Below are 13,390 nucleotides of genomic sequence, written 5' to 3' on the forward strand. Positions count from 1 at the left end.
TTGTTGTCCTATCCTTGTTAATATTATCTGTATTAACCCAGCTCGGTGATGTAGCTTGCTTTAGCAGTCATTTTCAATGTTCACAACATCAACCGGCACCCACTCAAGGGTTCATTACATGCCGCCGGCGCCAAGCACAGAAAAATCAAGCCATTTAAGTAGGGTAGGAAATGGCACTAGATTTGTGCTGTAGACATGTGTCCAAAAAGTCAATAGGTGAATTGACCTCAAATTTTCCTTCGATATTTTGAGTGAACATTGTAGTTAAAATAGCGACATCTTCACATTTTCTGGCAGCCAAGTTGATTATCAACGTGACATGTTTCCACAGCTCCTCACATAGGCCTAGGCTCAAACAGTCTAGGTCAGCATAAAGACTGTAAAATGCCTATTTTTAGCCACTAGCCCACACAGTATCACATTTGGGGATGGGCCAATATGCTACATGCATTTCCAGGCACATTTTATGGAGTAGACTATTTAAGCCTTTAAATATTTTTCACTATTTAGGAAATTCTGAGGCAAGTTTTGAGCAATGTCTGTGATAATACATTGTAATGCTAATAAAGAATATATTAAAGTAATGATTTTTAGTAGAAATGGTGTTTGGTTTATTTTATTTTTTTTTTGTCCTAACTAAAAATTTTAAGATTTAGTTATTTGGAACTCGTGTGTTGTGGATGCCAGAAGCTTAACTGTTAAAGGGGAATAAACCTTTGGAACACGTAGGCTGTGTCAAAGCAGAAAAATCAAAGAATAAGAACAAAGAAAGTTTGAGAAAAATTGTACAAATAATTAGAAAGTAATGAGCATTTGAATATTGCAATCACTAATGCCATGGAGATCCTTCCATTGGCAATGCGACAAGGATGTGTGATGTAACATGTGAACAACTTTTGCTTTGATGGACTAAATTGTATAAAAAAACCCACCCATGGTTTCAAATCATCTCGTGTGTGAAGGATTCATATGCACCAGGTACACGCAAATCTTTCACACTTTTTTACTAAAATAACTATGACTTTACATCATAGCTAAGAATTCTAATTGTGCTATGACACTTACCGAACCATATTGATCATTTGTTGACTTCTCTTTGCTGTTTTTTTAATAAAATAAGAGCATTTTTCGTGATCTTCACGTTGATACCTCCTGCTCAGCGTGGATATCAATTTTTGCCTAAAGAGGGAGCACGATATCATTCACAAGCCAGTACGTAGGCACTTAAGAACCAAGTTTGAAAGGATACTCGTAAACTTACGTCACTCTCGCCGATGAATATTCATTAGATCGTGGTCGTGCGTGTTCAATACACACTGAGTGCATGCATGCAGAGAGTTTGTATTGAACACGCACGACCAAGATCTAATGAATATTCATCGGCGAGAGTGACGTAAGTTTACGAGTATCCTTTCAAACTTGGTTCTTAAGTGCCTACCGTTTGTTTACGGTTTTGCAACTTGTACTGCTAGCTGCATTCTAGGCGATCAGCATTATTTTCTTGCTCGTTCAATCCACTTTAGTTTTTAGTGTCATTTGATGTCACTAGTTTATTCATAAATATTCCTTTAGATGAGACTATTGAACTAGCTGCTGATACTATTCTGAAGTACAACAATGATGTATGTTTTAGTAAAGATGAACTGATTGAATTGTTCAAATATGCTACCAAACAGACCCATTTCCTATTCAATGGTGCAATGTATGACCAGGTTGATGGAGTTGCTATGTTCCATTCTATCGCAGATATGTAGACGATGTGTTTTGTATTTTAACAATGAAGATGAGGTTCAAACCTTTCATGACTATTTGAACTCCAGGCATCCCAATATAAATTTCACTGTTGAAAAGGAAGAACTGGACAGTTGCCCTTTTTAGATATTTTAATCAACAATAGCACAGATGTTTATACCTTTATACCTTTATACCGCATCTACTGGAAAAATACAGTTGTGTCTGCAGTCAAGTTTCCAGGTCTATCTTGTACTGTACATTGTCTTCCTAGCTTGGATAAATCGCTATCTGTGCTATTTGTCCTTTGCTGTGCCAATGCAGTGACTAGTACTAATCCCATGCATGAGCATAATGCCATGCAGACCAAAACTTGTCTAGTTTTGTTTTGAAGTGATTGACTGTTGATGCTGTGACTACTTCAGCAGGCAAAGAATTCCAGTCGCTCACCGCTCTACTTCAGTCTTTCATTATACTACTTATACTACTTCAGTCTTTCATTAGAAGAATTACACTGGGTTGTATACAAATTTTCTTAGCTTCACTTGTTACAAATACAAAACTGGATTGATTAGAACATTGATAGATAGGGCTTACAAAATTTGCAGTCACTCTCATCTCTTTGATACTTGTATCGAGAATTTGAAAGAAGTGTTGAACAGAAACATGTACCCAGGTTGGTTAATCGAAAGGTCATTGAACCAATACATTCAAAACATCCAAAACCCAAACGATGGTCAGGTGAAAAAGACTACAAGATTTTTTAAGTTTCCATATATTGGTAAAGCATCAAAGGAACTTGAAAAGAGAATCAACATTATGGTTAAACAATATTGCCAAGATCTTCATATTACTCTTTCTTTCTCATCTTTCAAGCTCAGTTCTTTACTTTCTGTGAAAGACTCCATTCCCCAGGAGCTCCGTGCTCGTGTCATATATCAATTTACATGTGCGAGATGTAAAGCTCGCTATATTGGTCAAACCAAGCATCATTATAAGACACGAGTACAGGAGCACCTGGGGAAGGACAAAAACTCCCATGTCTGGAGACACTTCCAATCGTCACCCCAATGCTTGTTAGAATGCAATACCCACTGTTTCAAAATTCTCGATACTGCTCAAACAGATTTTCAACTAAAAATAAAAGGGCTTTTCATCAAATGGAAACAACCTCAACTAAACCAACAGGTGTACAATTACCAAATAATGTTATCCATTTAATTTAAACCCACCCCTATCTGATAAATCCATACACTTTGTATCTTTATACTTCATTTCATTCAACAATTGCATTCCTTGTAATCCTGTGTAACTACATTCTTGAAATTTTTACTTGACATCCCAACTGTATAAATACCAATGACTCTGTTAATAATTTTCAGGCTGAGGATGAGGTGCGACACCTCGAAACATGTTCCGTTTATTAAAATGTAATGTTCTATTCTTTATTTTTGTCTTCAATCCACTTTCATCATCATCTTGTCAAAAGATGGCGTACTTTACCAATAAGTATATACATGAGATGCAATCTGTTGATTTTTGGTACAATTTCCTATTATGCGCTGACGACTTGAATCGAGAATGTTCGATAGGAAAAATTGCTTTTCGATTGTTGTTTGCATACTTTCCACCGCAGTATCAAGGATAATTAAGGACGGATCGAACGGTTGAGACTTGGAGGTAAGCGATAAAAACACTTTTATAAATAATTTCCAATTCCTTTTTAAAACAAACTTAAATCATTCAATAAAAAATACCATAGCAGAGAAATACTGAAAGGTTTGGTGTGCTTCATTCCCTCACATTCGTGTGATGAATGAAAACGTCAAAGTACACTATGAAATCACATGCGTTGTGCGAGGTAGGTATTACTAATCTCGCATGTTGTGTGAGTGAAAAAAACCCCAAAATATCTCTTTTTGCTTTTTCTTATCATGCTTGGTGATACAAACTCTTTATCCATGATGTATTCTTTAAAAATCTGTATTGCATGCCCTCCAATAGAAAGAACACATGATCTACTGGTAGATGTGATAAAAGCTAGAGGCAATTTAAGTGAAATATATACTGAAGTAATGGGGAGAGTTGTTCACAAGTGACATCATACATCTTTGTCACATTGCCAATGACATGTACAAGCGCGACCCAAAAGTTAGTTAGAAATCCACTGCCACATGTGGTTCTGTGTGCGAGGTTATACTAATGATACTAACATCTCACCACTCATTCTATGAACAAGGTTATGCCTCTCACCAGGGTTGGCACGTTTTAAACGGTGTGTTTTAAAACACCTGTTTTTTTAACAAAAAAAAAGTGTAAACACCGCCATAGCAATAAGCTGTGTGCAATAAATTTGCTTGGATGTAATTTTAGATGAATTTTTTTTTCATATTTTATTTCAGATTTTTGTTTTTCTTTTATACAATATCTCATAGATCTTCGATCAACAACCTTATCATTTTCGGGAAGTAATTCCCCTATTGTTTGATATATTATTCCTCAGTTTTTTGTTTCAATTTTTTTTTTAATTAAAATTTAATAAAACAAATGAATATAAAAGAAAATAAATGATAAAAATAATACTACAGAAAATTGTTACCTTACTTTTCATAGTGTGTGCAAAATAGTCAATCATGAATTATTGCCAAATAAAAAAAAAGAAAAGGAATGGATAATCATAAATATAAAATCTGCCCTTTTCATTTTTCCCCCTTTTTGCATACATGACAATCGATAGGTGGGACTGCACACAACATTCTGTAATTCATGAATCCTACTGAGCTGAATCGGACTCCAAAAATTTCCCGGACTAAAAAAGGTCTGCCTTGAAATAGACATGAATAGTATACAGAAATACACTGCCTATACCCTTAACTTACTTCGGTTAAACTGATACTCGTAAAAAAAACTGATAAATTGCTTCTAAAACTTCTGTTCCTCGGGGTTCCTCTTCACGAACAAGACGCAGAAGTTTTTTGAAAATGGCGCCACCACCTGTTGTACCGTATAGTAGGCAATGGTACATGGTGGAAGGTTAATTAAGGGCCTAGGGGCCGGGGGACAAATCGATAACAGTCAAAAACAGTTTAGTATAGATAACCGATCAACAATATGTCTCGTTTAATTAGAGCTCTCATCATGGGTCCACCGGGATCAGGAAAGGGCACGATGTCATCCCGAATAGTCAAAGAATTTAAACTAAATCATCTATCAAGTGGAGACCTTCTTCGAAGTCAGATTCAACGACAGACAGGTGGTTAAGTTTATCCAATTTACGCGGCGGTCGCGATCACGGCTGGGCGCGGGCCCGCGGCGCGGCAGGGCCAGGGCAGGGCCAGCATGGCCAGGGAGCGGTATAGGGTGCGGTGTGATGGTTGCAGTGGATAGAGTGGCTAAGCTTGAGTGGGGTCAATGTACCCGCTAGCCTAACCCAGGGAGCGCCGGCCCGCGTAGCGGTCTGGCGCCCAGGAGCTCATGTATTGACCCATACTCACGGGACAAGGCAGGGCTGCCAACCTTTGAGAAGAGTTTGGAGTGAGACATTGAGAGGGAGCGAAACGACCAAGCCCGAGGGCGCGGAGCGCCCGAGGGGGGGGATGGTGTGGAAGGGGGGTGTCGCCCCTTCCACGGTAGGGAGCTTTTACAATTTTGCAATTTAAATGGTGCAATCTGGCACATTTAACTCTGATTCCATAAATACATAAGGCAGGATTCAAATAGGTTAATTGATTATTTTTAATGAAGTTCACTTACCTTGAAAAAATTTTGTTTGATAACCTTTTTTTTTTGCTTGTAATTTTTTTTGCTGCATCCCTCCCTAAATTTCAAGACCCTCTAAACATTTTGTTAGATGACACAAATATATGGAACAATCGGTACAATGACCTTTTAATTGTTTCCTGCACCCCCCCCCCTAAATTTTGTTGCTTCCGCTGCCACTACTATTCATCATCTGGTCATTATTATTGTCAATTATTCACTAGAATTGAGTTTCAGATACAAATTTACGAAAATATAGGTTCTTGAATTAGAATACACCCAACATGCACAGTCACACAGACTAAATAAAAATCAAAATACTTTAACATCTAACGCAGATCGTCAGCCACACCGTCGATCTAAGTTAGGTCGGCGCTCGTATAGTGGTACAGAGACAGAGAGTGTCACCCTCAATCACACTCGTTTTAGAGAAAAATTTAATCAAAATTTCGTTCTCAATAGAATACACACAACATAGTTCATAGCACTATATCAATTTATACAAGCATCCTTCCAAAGTCATTCTTACTATCATAATAATGGCATATAAAGGATCTGATCAAAACATATTTTCAAGACAAGAGACAACTTACCTACCGGCTGAAATCTGAAGTAGAAGTATACTGAGTTGCGCGGGCGCCGGCGCGGCGCGGCATCTCAGCGCCGTGCCGGGCCGGCGGGCTATCGCATGGCATGGCTGCTGGCATTGCATTGACACTCGATCGCTCGTTGTGCCTCGTGCGCACAAACCCCCGCTTCATAGTAAAATTTCGACGCCACCCGCACTCACACGCGGAATACAGTAAGCCAATCGCAACTCAATATCTTGTCTTTGCGCGGCAAACCGAAACCAATTTGCATTGATGGTATATTAGCTTTGCGCTTGTGTGGTTAAAAACTTTGAAACTTCGCCTGGCCGGGTTGCGTCGCAGCCGGGTTATAGTGTTATTGAATATCCGATATAGGCTAATAAACTTTTTTTCTCTCTATTTTCGGGGTTCAGCGTGAGAATTCCTATGATCAGCGTGAGAGTGTGAGAATCGGGTGAAATGCGTGAGGCTCACGCAGATTGCGTGAGAGTTGGCAGCCCTGGACAAGGGTAGATTATGGTAAAATATCTAGCAAGTGCAAGATAAATTATGAAAACAGAAATTATGCACTTACCACGATTATATGGATGAAGGTCTAATAACGAGTGGCAGTTTTCCTGACATCTGGCCTGGGCACAGACTGGAACCTCAAAAAACGAAAAGTTCTCTCCTACCCCCATTTCGATGGGCCATTTTGTTACAATTCATAACAAAAATGGCCGATCGAGACAGGGGTAGAAGGAGAAAACTTTTCCCTGGGTTACCACTAGCCTAACCCGGGGGAGGAAGGAGTTGCCAGGAGGCTTCTAAAGAGTAAAATCATTTACTAACGTCGGGTTACTCATACGAAGGCAGGTCTTCCTTTTAAATTTAAGTTTCAGTATACATTTGTCATGTTTGTGTGTACTACCACCAAAACCTGAAAATTTCGCCCCCGAGATTTCTACTTTCTCTCTAAAACTAGATCTAGCCCTAAATCATGTACATGGGATACAACATCATTTCCGACATTTCTACGCTATGGATATTATTTTTAGACAAGAATTCATCAAAATATGATAAAAATATGATGAAAAGAAGGAAGAGACTTGCCCGATGTTTACGCCGCCATCTTGTTTTCTATTTTTCTTCACCCATGTTACGCGACGCAAGCGTCCGTATTGTAATAATTCCTATAATTATTCTTGATTGATGTAAACTTTTGATTTGTATACTATTATATTGGATTTGTTCTATTATAGCTGTTGGAGTCCTTGCCAAGCAGTACATTGATAAAGGGAGCCTTGTTCCTGATGATGTCATGGTTAAACTCATCACACATGAACTCAATGGACTACCACCCAACTGGTTATTAGATGGTAATGATAATCATAAAGGCTGTCTCACATATGTACTGTTGTCTAATGATTCTGTATGGGAAAGAAGAGAAGGCCTATATTGTATAACCTTTAAAATCTGCTCAAGGACTTCTTTGGGTCATGTAATGAAAGTTGTCACCACTGGCAAGTTGTCATTCTTTAACAGTTAATAGAGAAACATGTGCTTCTCAGCCAAGCAACGTCACAAATTTTTACTGATGTATTTTCAGATTCGACATCTTGTCATTCATGAAACACTCTCCAGAACCTGAATAGACAGCGCCGGCCACTCTAAACTTCAGACATGTTCAAATTGAATTTTTCGGCCATCTATGACGACTGACAAAAATTGAGTCCAGACGCAGATGGTGGTATCATGAGATAGCAGTTAGGTGAAAGCATTTGTTATCAAGGGAGCTGGGGTGCAGGGCAGTTGCCCCCTTGCAAAGAAGGGAGGCTGGGGTACGACAACATTTTTACCCCTTACCCCCCCACCCCACCCCGTGAAAATAAGAAGTAATGAATAGATAGATGGATGGATGGATCAATAGATAGATAAGATTAGATTAAAAAAATTAAAAAGTGATAAAAGAAAGTAAAAAAAGAATAGATGAGAAAGGAATTGTCTGCTTCCTATCTAGACCTATCAACTATGAAGTACACCTCAAAATGTTACATAGCCAAATTTAGATTTAAACCTGATAGTAAATGGTGTAACACTCCTATTATCTTTTCTTTGCCTGTTCTGATAAGGTTTTCCACGGACTGTCTCGCAGGCGGATTCTCTCTCTAAGAATCAAACACTTGATGCTGTGTTGAACTTGGATGTGCCCTTTGATGTCATAGTACAAAGGTTAGAATGGCGATGGATACACCCCGGAAGTGATCGGGTGTATAACTTAGATTGGAATCCACCCAAAGTACCGGTAAGTTTATATTTTTCTAAACAGCCTTAAAGGAGGTAGTATAGGGATTTGCTCAAAAAAGCTGCTCTTGTGACAAGGTGAATTTCTTGGCTAATACTTAATTCTTGAATTATTCAAAACTTTGCATTGAATTACTTTTTAACAACAAGACTTCTGTCCGTCTAGGTTCGATTGGGGAGTGTTCTATGCAGCGTATTGTCAGTGATTTTCACTGACAGTTTTACTCTAAGCCAATCAGATGCAAGGATTTCAGTAGTTTGTAACAGTTATCAATGAAAATTATTATTTTCATGGATTTCCTTAGGCTTTGTGGGCAGGGCCACAATGGGTGGTTCTTGAATTGATTAAATCGGTTGGTGGGGGAGCAAAGATGAGTTTTAATTTTTAGCATGTCAATATTATTTGAAATCAAAATACATTACAAAAATTAAAATTGATATTTTTTGTATTCCCCTTATAGTTCAAAGACGATGTAACAGGAGAGGATTTAATTCAGAGAGATGATGACAAACCAGAAACAGTTCGAGCAAGGCTTGAAGCATATGAGCAGCTAACTAAACCAGTCTTAGAATTCTATAGGTATGACAAGTGATCTTTTGTTTTTATTTTCATATTATATATCCTCACTGTGCTGTTCTAAAGAATCTTGTATCTCAAAATGATTTTAAAAAAAGAAATATTTTCTTGTATTCAAATTTTGATTCTAGAGTGACATAAGTAGCAACCTTCTTTTGCCATGGTAGAGTTGTCTACAGGAATCAGAAAAAAGTGTTAATCAAAATTCTTTTGAACTTAATTGTATGGAATGAATGTATGATCCTTTATATTCCAGTTGTCTTGATTGATAATTGCTGTTTCTGTGTTAAGGCTGGTGCTCTAAACCCTAAATTATGCCTGCAATTATTGTTTTTATTAAAAGGTGGGAAAATAACATGTATACTGATAGAATGTGAATATACGTTTCTTTGAAAATATTTAAGCCTTTTATACTAACTTTAGGTCTTTTGTTTGACTTAAAACTCATTCCTTGTAACATGGAGCACGAAGAAGCTGCTATGCCTAAGTCTGTATCAATGCTTTATTTTTCTGATACTTCTGTGAAATGAACTGCTATATTCTCTTTTGAACTATAATGACTATAGGTCATTTTCAAACAAAAGTGGACATGGGGGTGAAAATTAAAACTTGCTAGAAATCATTAGGCCTCAATGTTTTTTTAAACTAGACATCTTAAAGTATATTTTTCCATTTCATTTACATAAAATTATTAATTATGTCTTGAGATACAGTGAATTTTATGCAAGGGAAATTAAATGTTACAAAATGTTGATTTTTGCATTAAAATTCACATATTGCCTATCACAATATAAAATTTGTATTAGAAGCACATTTGTTGGCAAGATACAAGCTGTGTATTGTATCTAACTCCTAAAAAGCAAAAAAAAATTCTGTGAAGTGTTTTTCTGAAAAAAATTGGGTTTCGAAGTTTTCAAAACTGGTTGTCGTGTCACTCACGTTTTAAATGCAAAAAGTTTTCTAGAGCTGTGTATTCTGAAAATTAATTTATCCCAGTACTGGAGCAAATACAGTTTATCTGTACCTTATTGTATATAAAGTAACTTGGTCCAATGTGTTAAGGTAAAGCTAAAATTAACTGTCAAAGTTGTGTCATGTCACTCACAATGTCGTGTCACTCACGAAATGTCGTGTCACTCACGGTATCAGATTGTGTATAAAAAAGGACATCCAGTAATTTTTGAAGCGTTTTACCAGGGATACAGTCAAAATGTTGTTCCTGACATCATTTAGGCCTATTTTAGGCTAATAATTTCCTCCATCTTCCTAATTTTACTCCTTTTATGGAAATATTGAATTTGACATTGAGCTCATCTATTTTCTCTCCTCTCTGTGGTTGCTTTGGTTTAAAAAATCCTGACAATTTTCCATTGGTGTGAAGACTCGGATCCTAATTCATATTTTGGTGAATGTACTGTGATTAAGAATATAACAACATAATCAATCAACACAAAATTATGAATGTATCAAGAGAAAAACCACTATACTTAAGCAATGGACATATTTACAATGCATAAAGGGTTGGTGATGGTGATGGTTCAAGTCATACCTAGGTATTACTCGAACATTCTCTGTCTCCATTTACAGAAATAAGCAGAAAGTTCACCTTTCTTTTGAGTAATGTTATTTCTTTGTTATACTCAGCTAGAAAAGTCACGGATCCTTTTTTGAATTTTGCAGAAATTTTAGTGGTAAAATAGTGTACATGAGATATAAGAGATCACCATGAACACCAAACATTTTTTCAAATTCGGAAAAGAAAATATTTTTCTTTTCCTTCTGATTGATTAAATCAACCTTTTCATTTGCCATAAAGCTTGTATTCCAGGACATGAAATAAACAAATTTGCAAGAAAACAAACATTTCAGGTGAGAATGTACTGAGATTTGACAGAACATTTTGGATATTGCTTGAAGCAGCTACATGCCAAGTTCAAAATCATTATTTGTTCGGCCACCATTCATACCGCTAGTGATTAACTACATGTAGGGTCTGAACAGCAAACTACCGTAAGTGGGCCGATGTGTGTTCAGAGCAGATTTGCATTTACACATATTCATTACAACAAAATGATGCATGTTCATGTAGGTCCCAACAAGTCCCAACCGAGACCGCATTTTGATTTGAGCAACTTTCGATGGTTAGATCAATTTTTTTTTTTGGGGGGGGTACCCTGATAAGAACAGAGCTGGACCTCGAGGGGAAAAAGCTATTGAGGTGTAAAGGGAGCCTGGTTGGGATGTTGAATTGGATTTTAGTGTGACATCCAAGGGCTTAGAAAAGGAAAGGCTAATGACTTGTAGTTGTTATGTAATAGTAGCAGACTGCAAGAATCAGGTACTGACTGCTTCTTTCACCTTGTGGCTTTCCCTGGATTCCCGTGGTATGGTATATGATCAAATTAGCAATGAAAAGGCGCTTACAAATTCCAGCAAAAAGCATAGCACCGAATTTTGGTACAGTGCCTACATGTACTGCCTTGGGAAGGTCCACATACAAGCAGTGTTCAGGAGAAAACCAATGCTTGATGAGTTGAACTTGATCCCTATTTAAGTTTCTCAAAAATTTGCTAATGGTCCATCTGAAGTGTGCAGCCAAGTAACCGTGGTTTGATACAGTGTACAAAAAAAGACATTGAAGCTGCCAAGTCCTATTTGGACAATGTCTAAAATATTAAAGGAGGATAATATCCTAATCCAATATTTCAATAAAAGGGAGTCATACATGACATCATTGGCTTCCAGACCATGCCAGAGGATGTGAGTGACTATTGAGAATATCTTTCTTACAAGGAAAAATTATTCCATTTGTTGTGGATGCTGAATTGTATAAACCTGTAAACTTTCATATACAGATAGGGAGAAAGAGTTAAAGTTTTGAATGATATCAGGCCACAAAAATAATGTTTGAGTTGATGTCAATGCCAAGACCTCATAACACCTCCTTCAAGTGCCCCCTCCTCCTCTAAAGAGGAGAGTGGTAGAAGCCCTAGTGTGACAATGTGGTATGGTATAGGGAATGTGAGTTGATGGGCAAATATGACCATAAACCAAGAATAAACATCAGGATGATATATTATGAACTTGAAAGAAAGCAGTTATTATGTAATTAAGCTTGTTTTCTGGTTAATGGTATTTTACTCTTCTACATCATGCAAAAAATACTTTCAATGTTGAGATAAATGATGTATTTTTGCACTTGTCGTGTCACTCACGTTTTGGATGTCGTGTCGTGTCACTCACGGTATATAGGAGGGTACCATTTTCCATAGAGAAGGTTTGATTGATTTTGACTATATGTGTTAGATAGGTACACTATTTATGTCCATTTACTGGTACTCACAGTACTCCATGACAACTACTTGGGCACGAATCCAACCATATGTGATAGTGGTCAGAAACCCATGTCCAAAATTTGTCGTGTCACTCACGCACCGTTTTTTAATCCTATCTACTAAACGAATTGTTGAATTCAAATCAAACTCGTAGTGGCCCATGCCAGTCCTACATTGTATATGATATAGTAGTCATGATTGATTCATAACCTTTAAGTTTAAAGATATGAGCCCTTAAACCTCTCCGATTGTCGTGTCACTCACGTTTGAAAATGACCTATAGAGTACCGAAGCGATGCCATCAGTTGCCATTGTGTCATGGCAGCCTGGTTCGCTCATATCGCTCTATAGCACGTGTTTCTATTGCACATGTTTCTATTGCACATCACCATTTTTGCAAATACAAATGAATATAGACGATCGTCAGCTGCGATTTTGTTTGAAACCTGCCGGTTCATTGTCATGACATCGTGACGTCACACTTTTGTACTCTATAAAACAATAGTTCTCTCTCTTTCTGTCTGTCTCTCTCCATTTCTGACTTTCTCCCTCCCTCTCTCTTTCTTTCTCCCCACAGATCCAAAGGAATATTGACAGAGTTCCATGGAACGGAGACAAACCAGATTTGGCCTCATGTCAATGATTTCTTATCAGATCTCCTTCAGCATCCATCAAAACAAAGTATAGAGTAAAGGTAGCCATTGGAGGTATTTCCTAATATTCAAGTTTAAAGCCTGTCAAAAGTTTTTAGCAATAATGTGAATCATGCTCCGATATTTAATACAAAGACCTGGCTGGGTTTTTTTTCAGCCATCAATTTTTTGTGAAATTTTGATTTCATTTCCAATGTAGAATCTGAAGCAGTTGAGCTTGGGAACTCTTGATGAGTTCCTCAGGGAGTGGAGAAAGTGCATACATTGTGTGCAGTTAAGCCAGAATCAGATGTTTGGTAATAATCAATAAAAATGTAAAGAAAGGGGTGTTTAGAGGGTGTCCCAATTAAGCAATAAGATTGGGGTTATGTTATGTGATGAGCATTACTCTTGAATTGTCCCAACATTTTGCATGTAATCATGACAATGCCAGTAGGCCTAAAGTATTTTGTCATGCCATGT

At 37.4% G+C, this 13,390-nt stretch overlaps 1 protein-coding gene across 1 annotated transcript; it reads left to right on the forward strand.

Annotated features, from left to right (window-relative positions):
• Window positions 1-4,787: 4,787 nt before the first annotated feature.
• LOC121424358 (GTP:AMP phosphotransferase AK3, mitochondrial-like) lies at window positions 4,788-13,007 on the forward strand. Its single transcript, XM_041620016.1, has 5 exons — window positions 4,788-4,984; window positions 7,322-7,438; window positions 8,192-8,364; window positions 8,825-8,943; window positions 12,853-13,007. The coding sequence occupies exons 1-5, from the start codon at window positions 4,843-4,845 to the stop codon at window positions 12,965-12,967; spliced, it is 666 nt and encodes a 221-aa protein (XP_041475950.1). The 5' UTR covers window positions 4,788-4,842; the 3' UTR covers window positions 12,968-13,007.
• Window positions 13,008-13,390: the final 383 nt, after the last annotated feature.

This window comes from Lytechinus variegatus, chromosome 11 (genome assembly GCF_018143015.1).
Source record: "Lytechinus variegatus isolate NC3 chromosome 11, Lvar_3.0, whole genome shotgun sequence".
In the NCBI taxonomy this organism is placed as follows: domain Eukaryota; kingdom Metazoa; phylum Echinodermata; class Echinoidea; order Temnopleuroida; family Toxopneustidae; genus Lytechinus; species Lytechinus variegatus.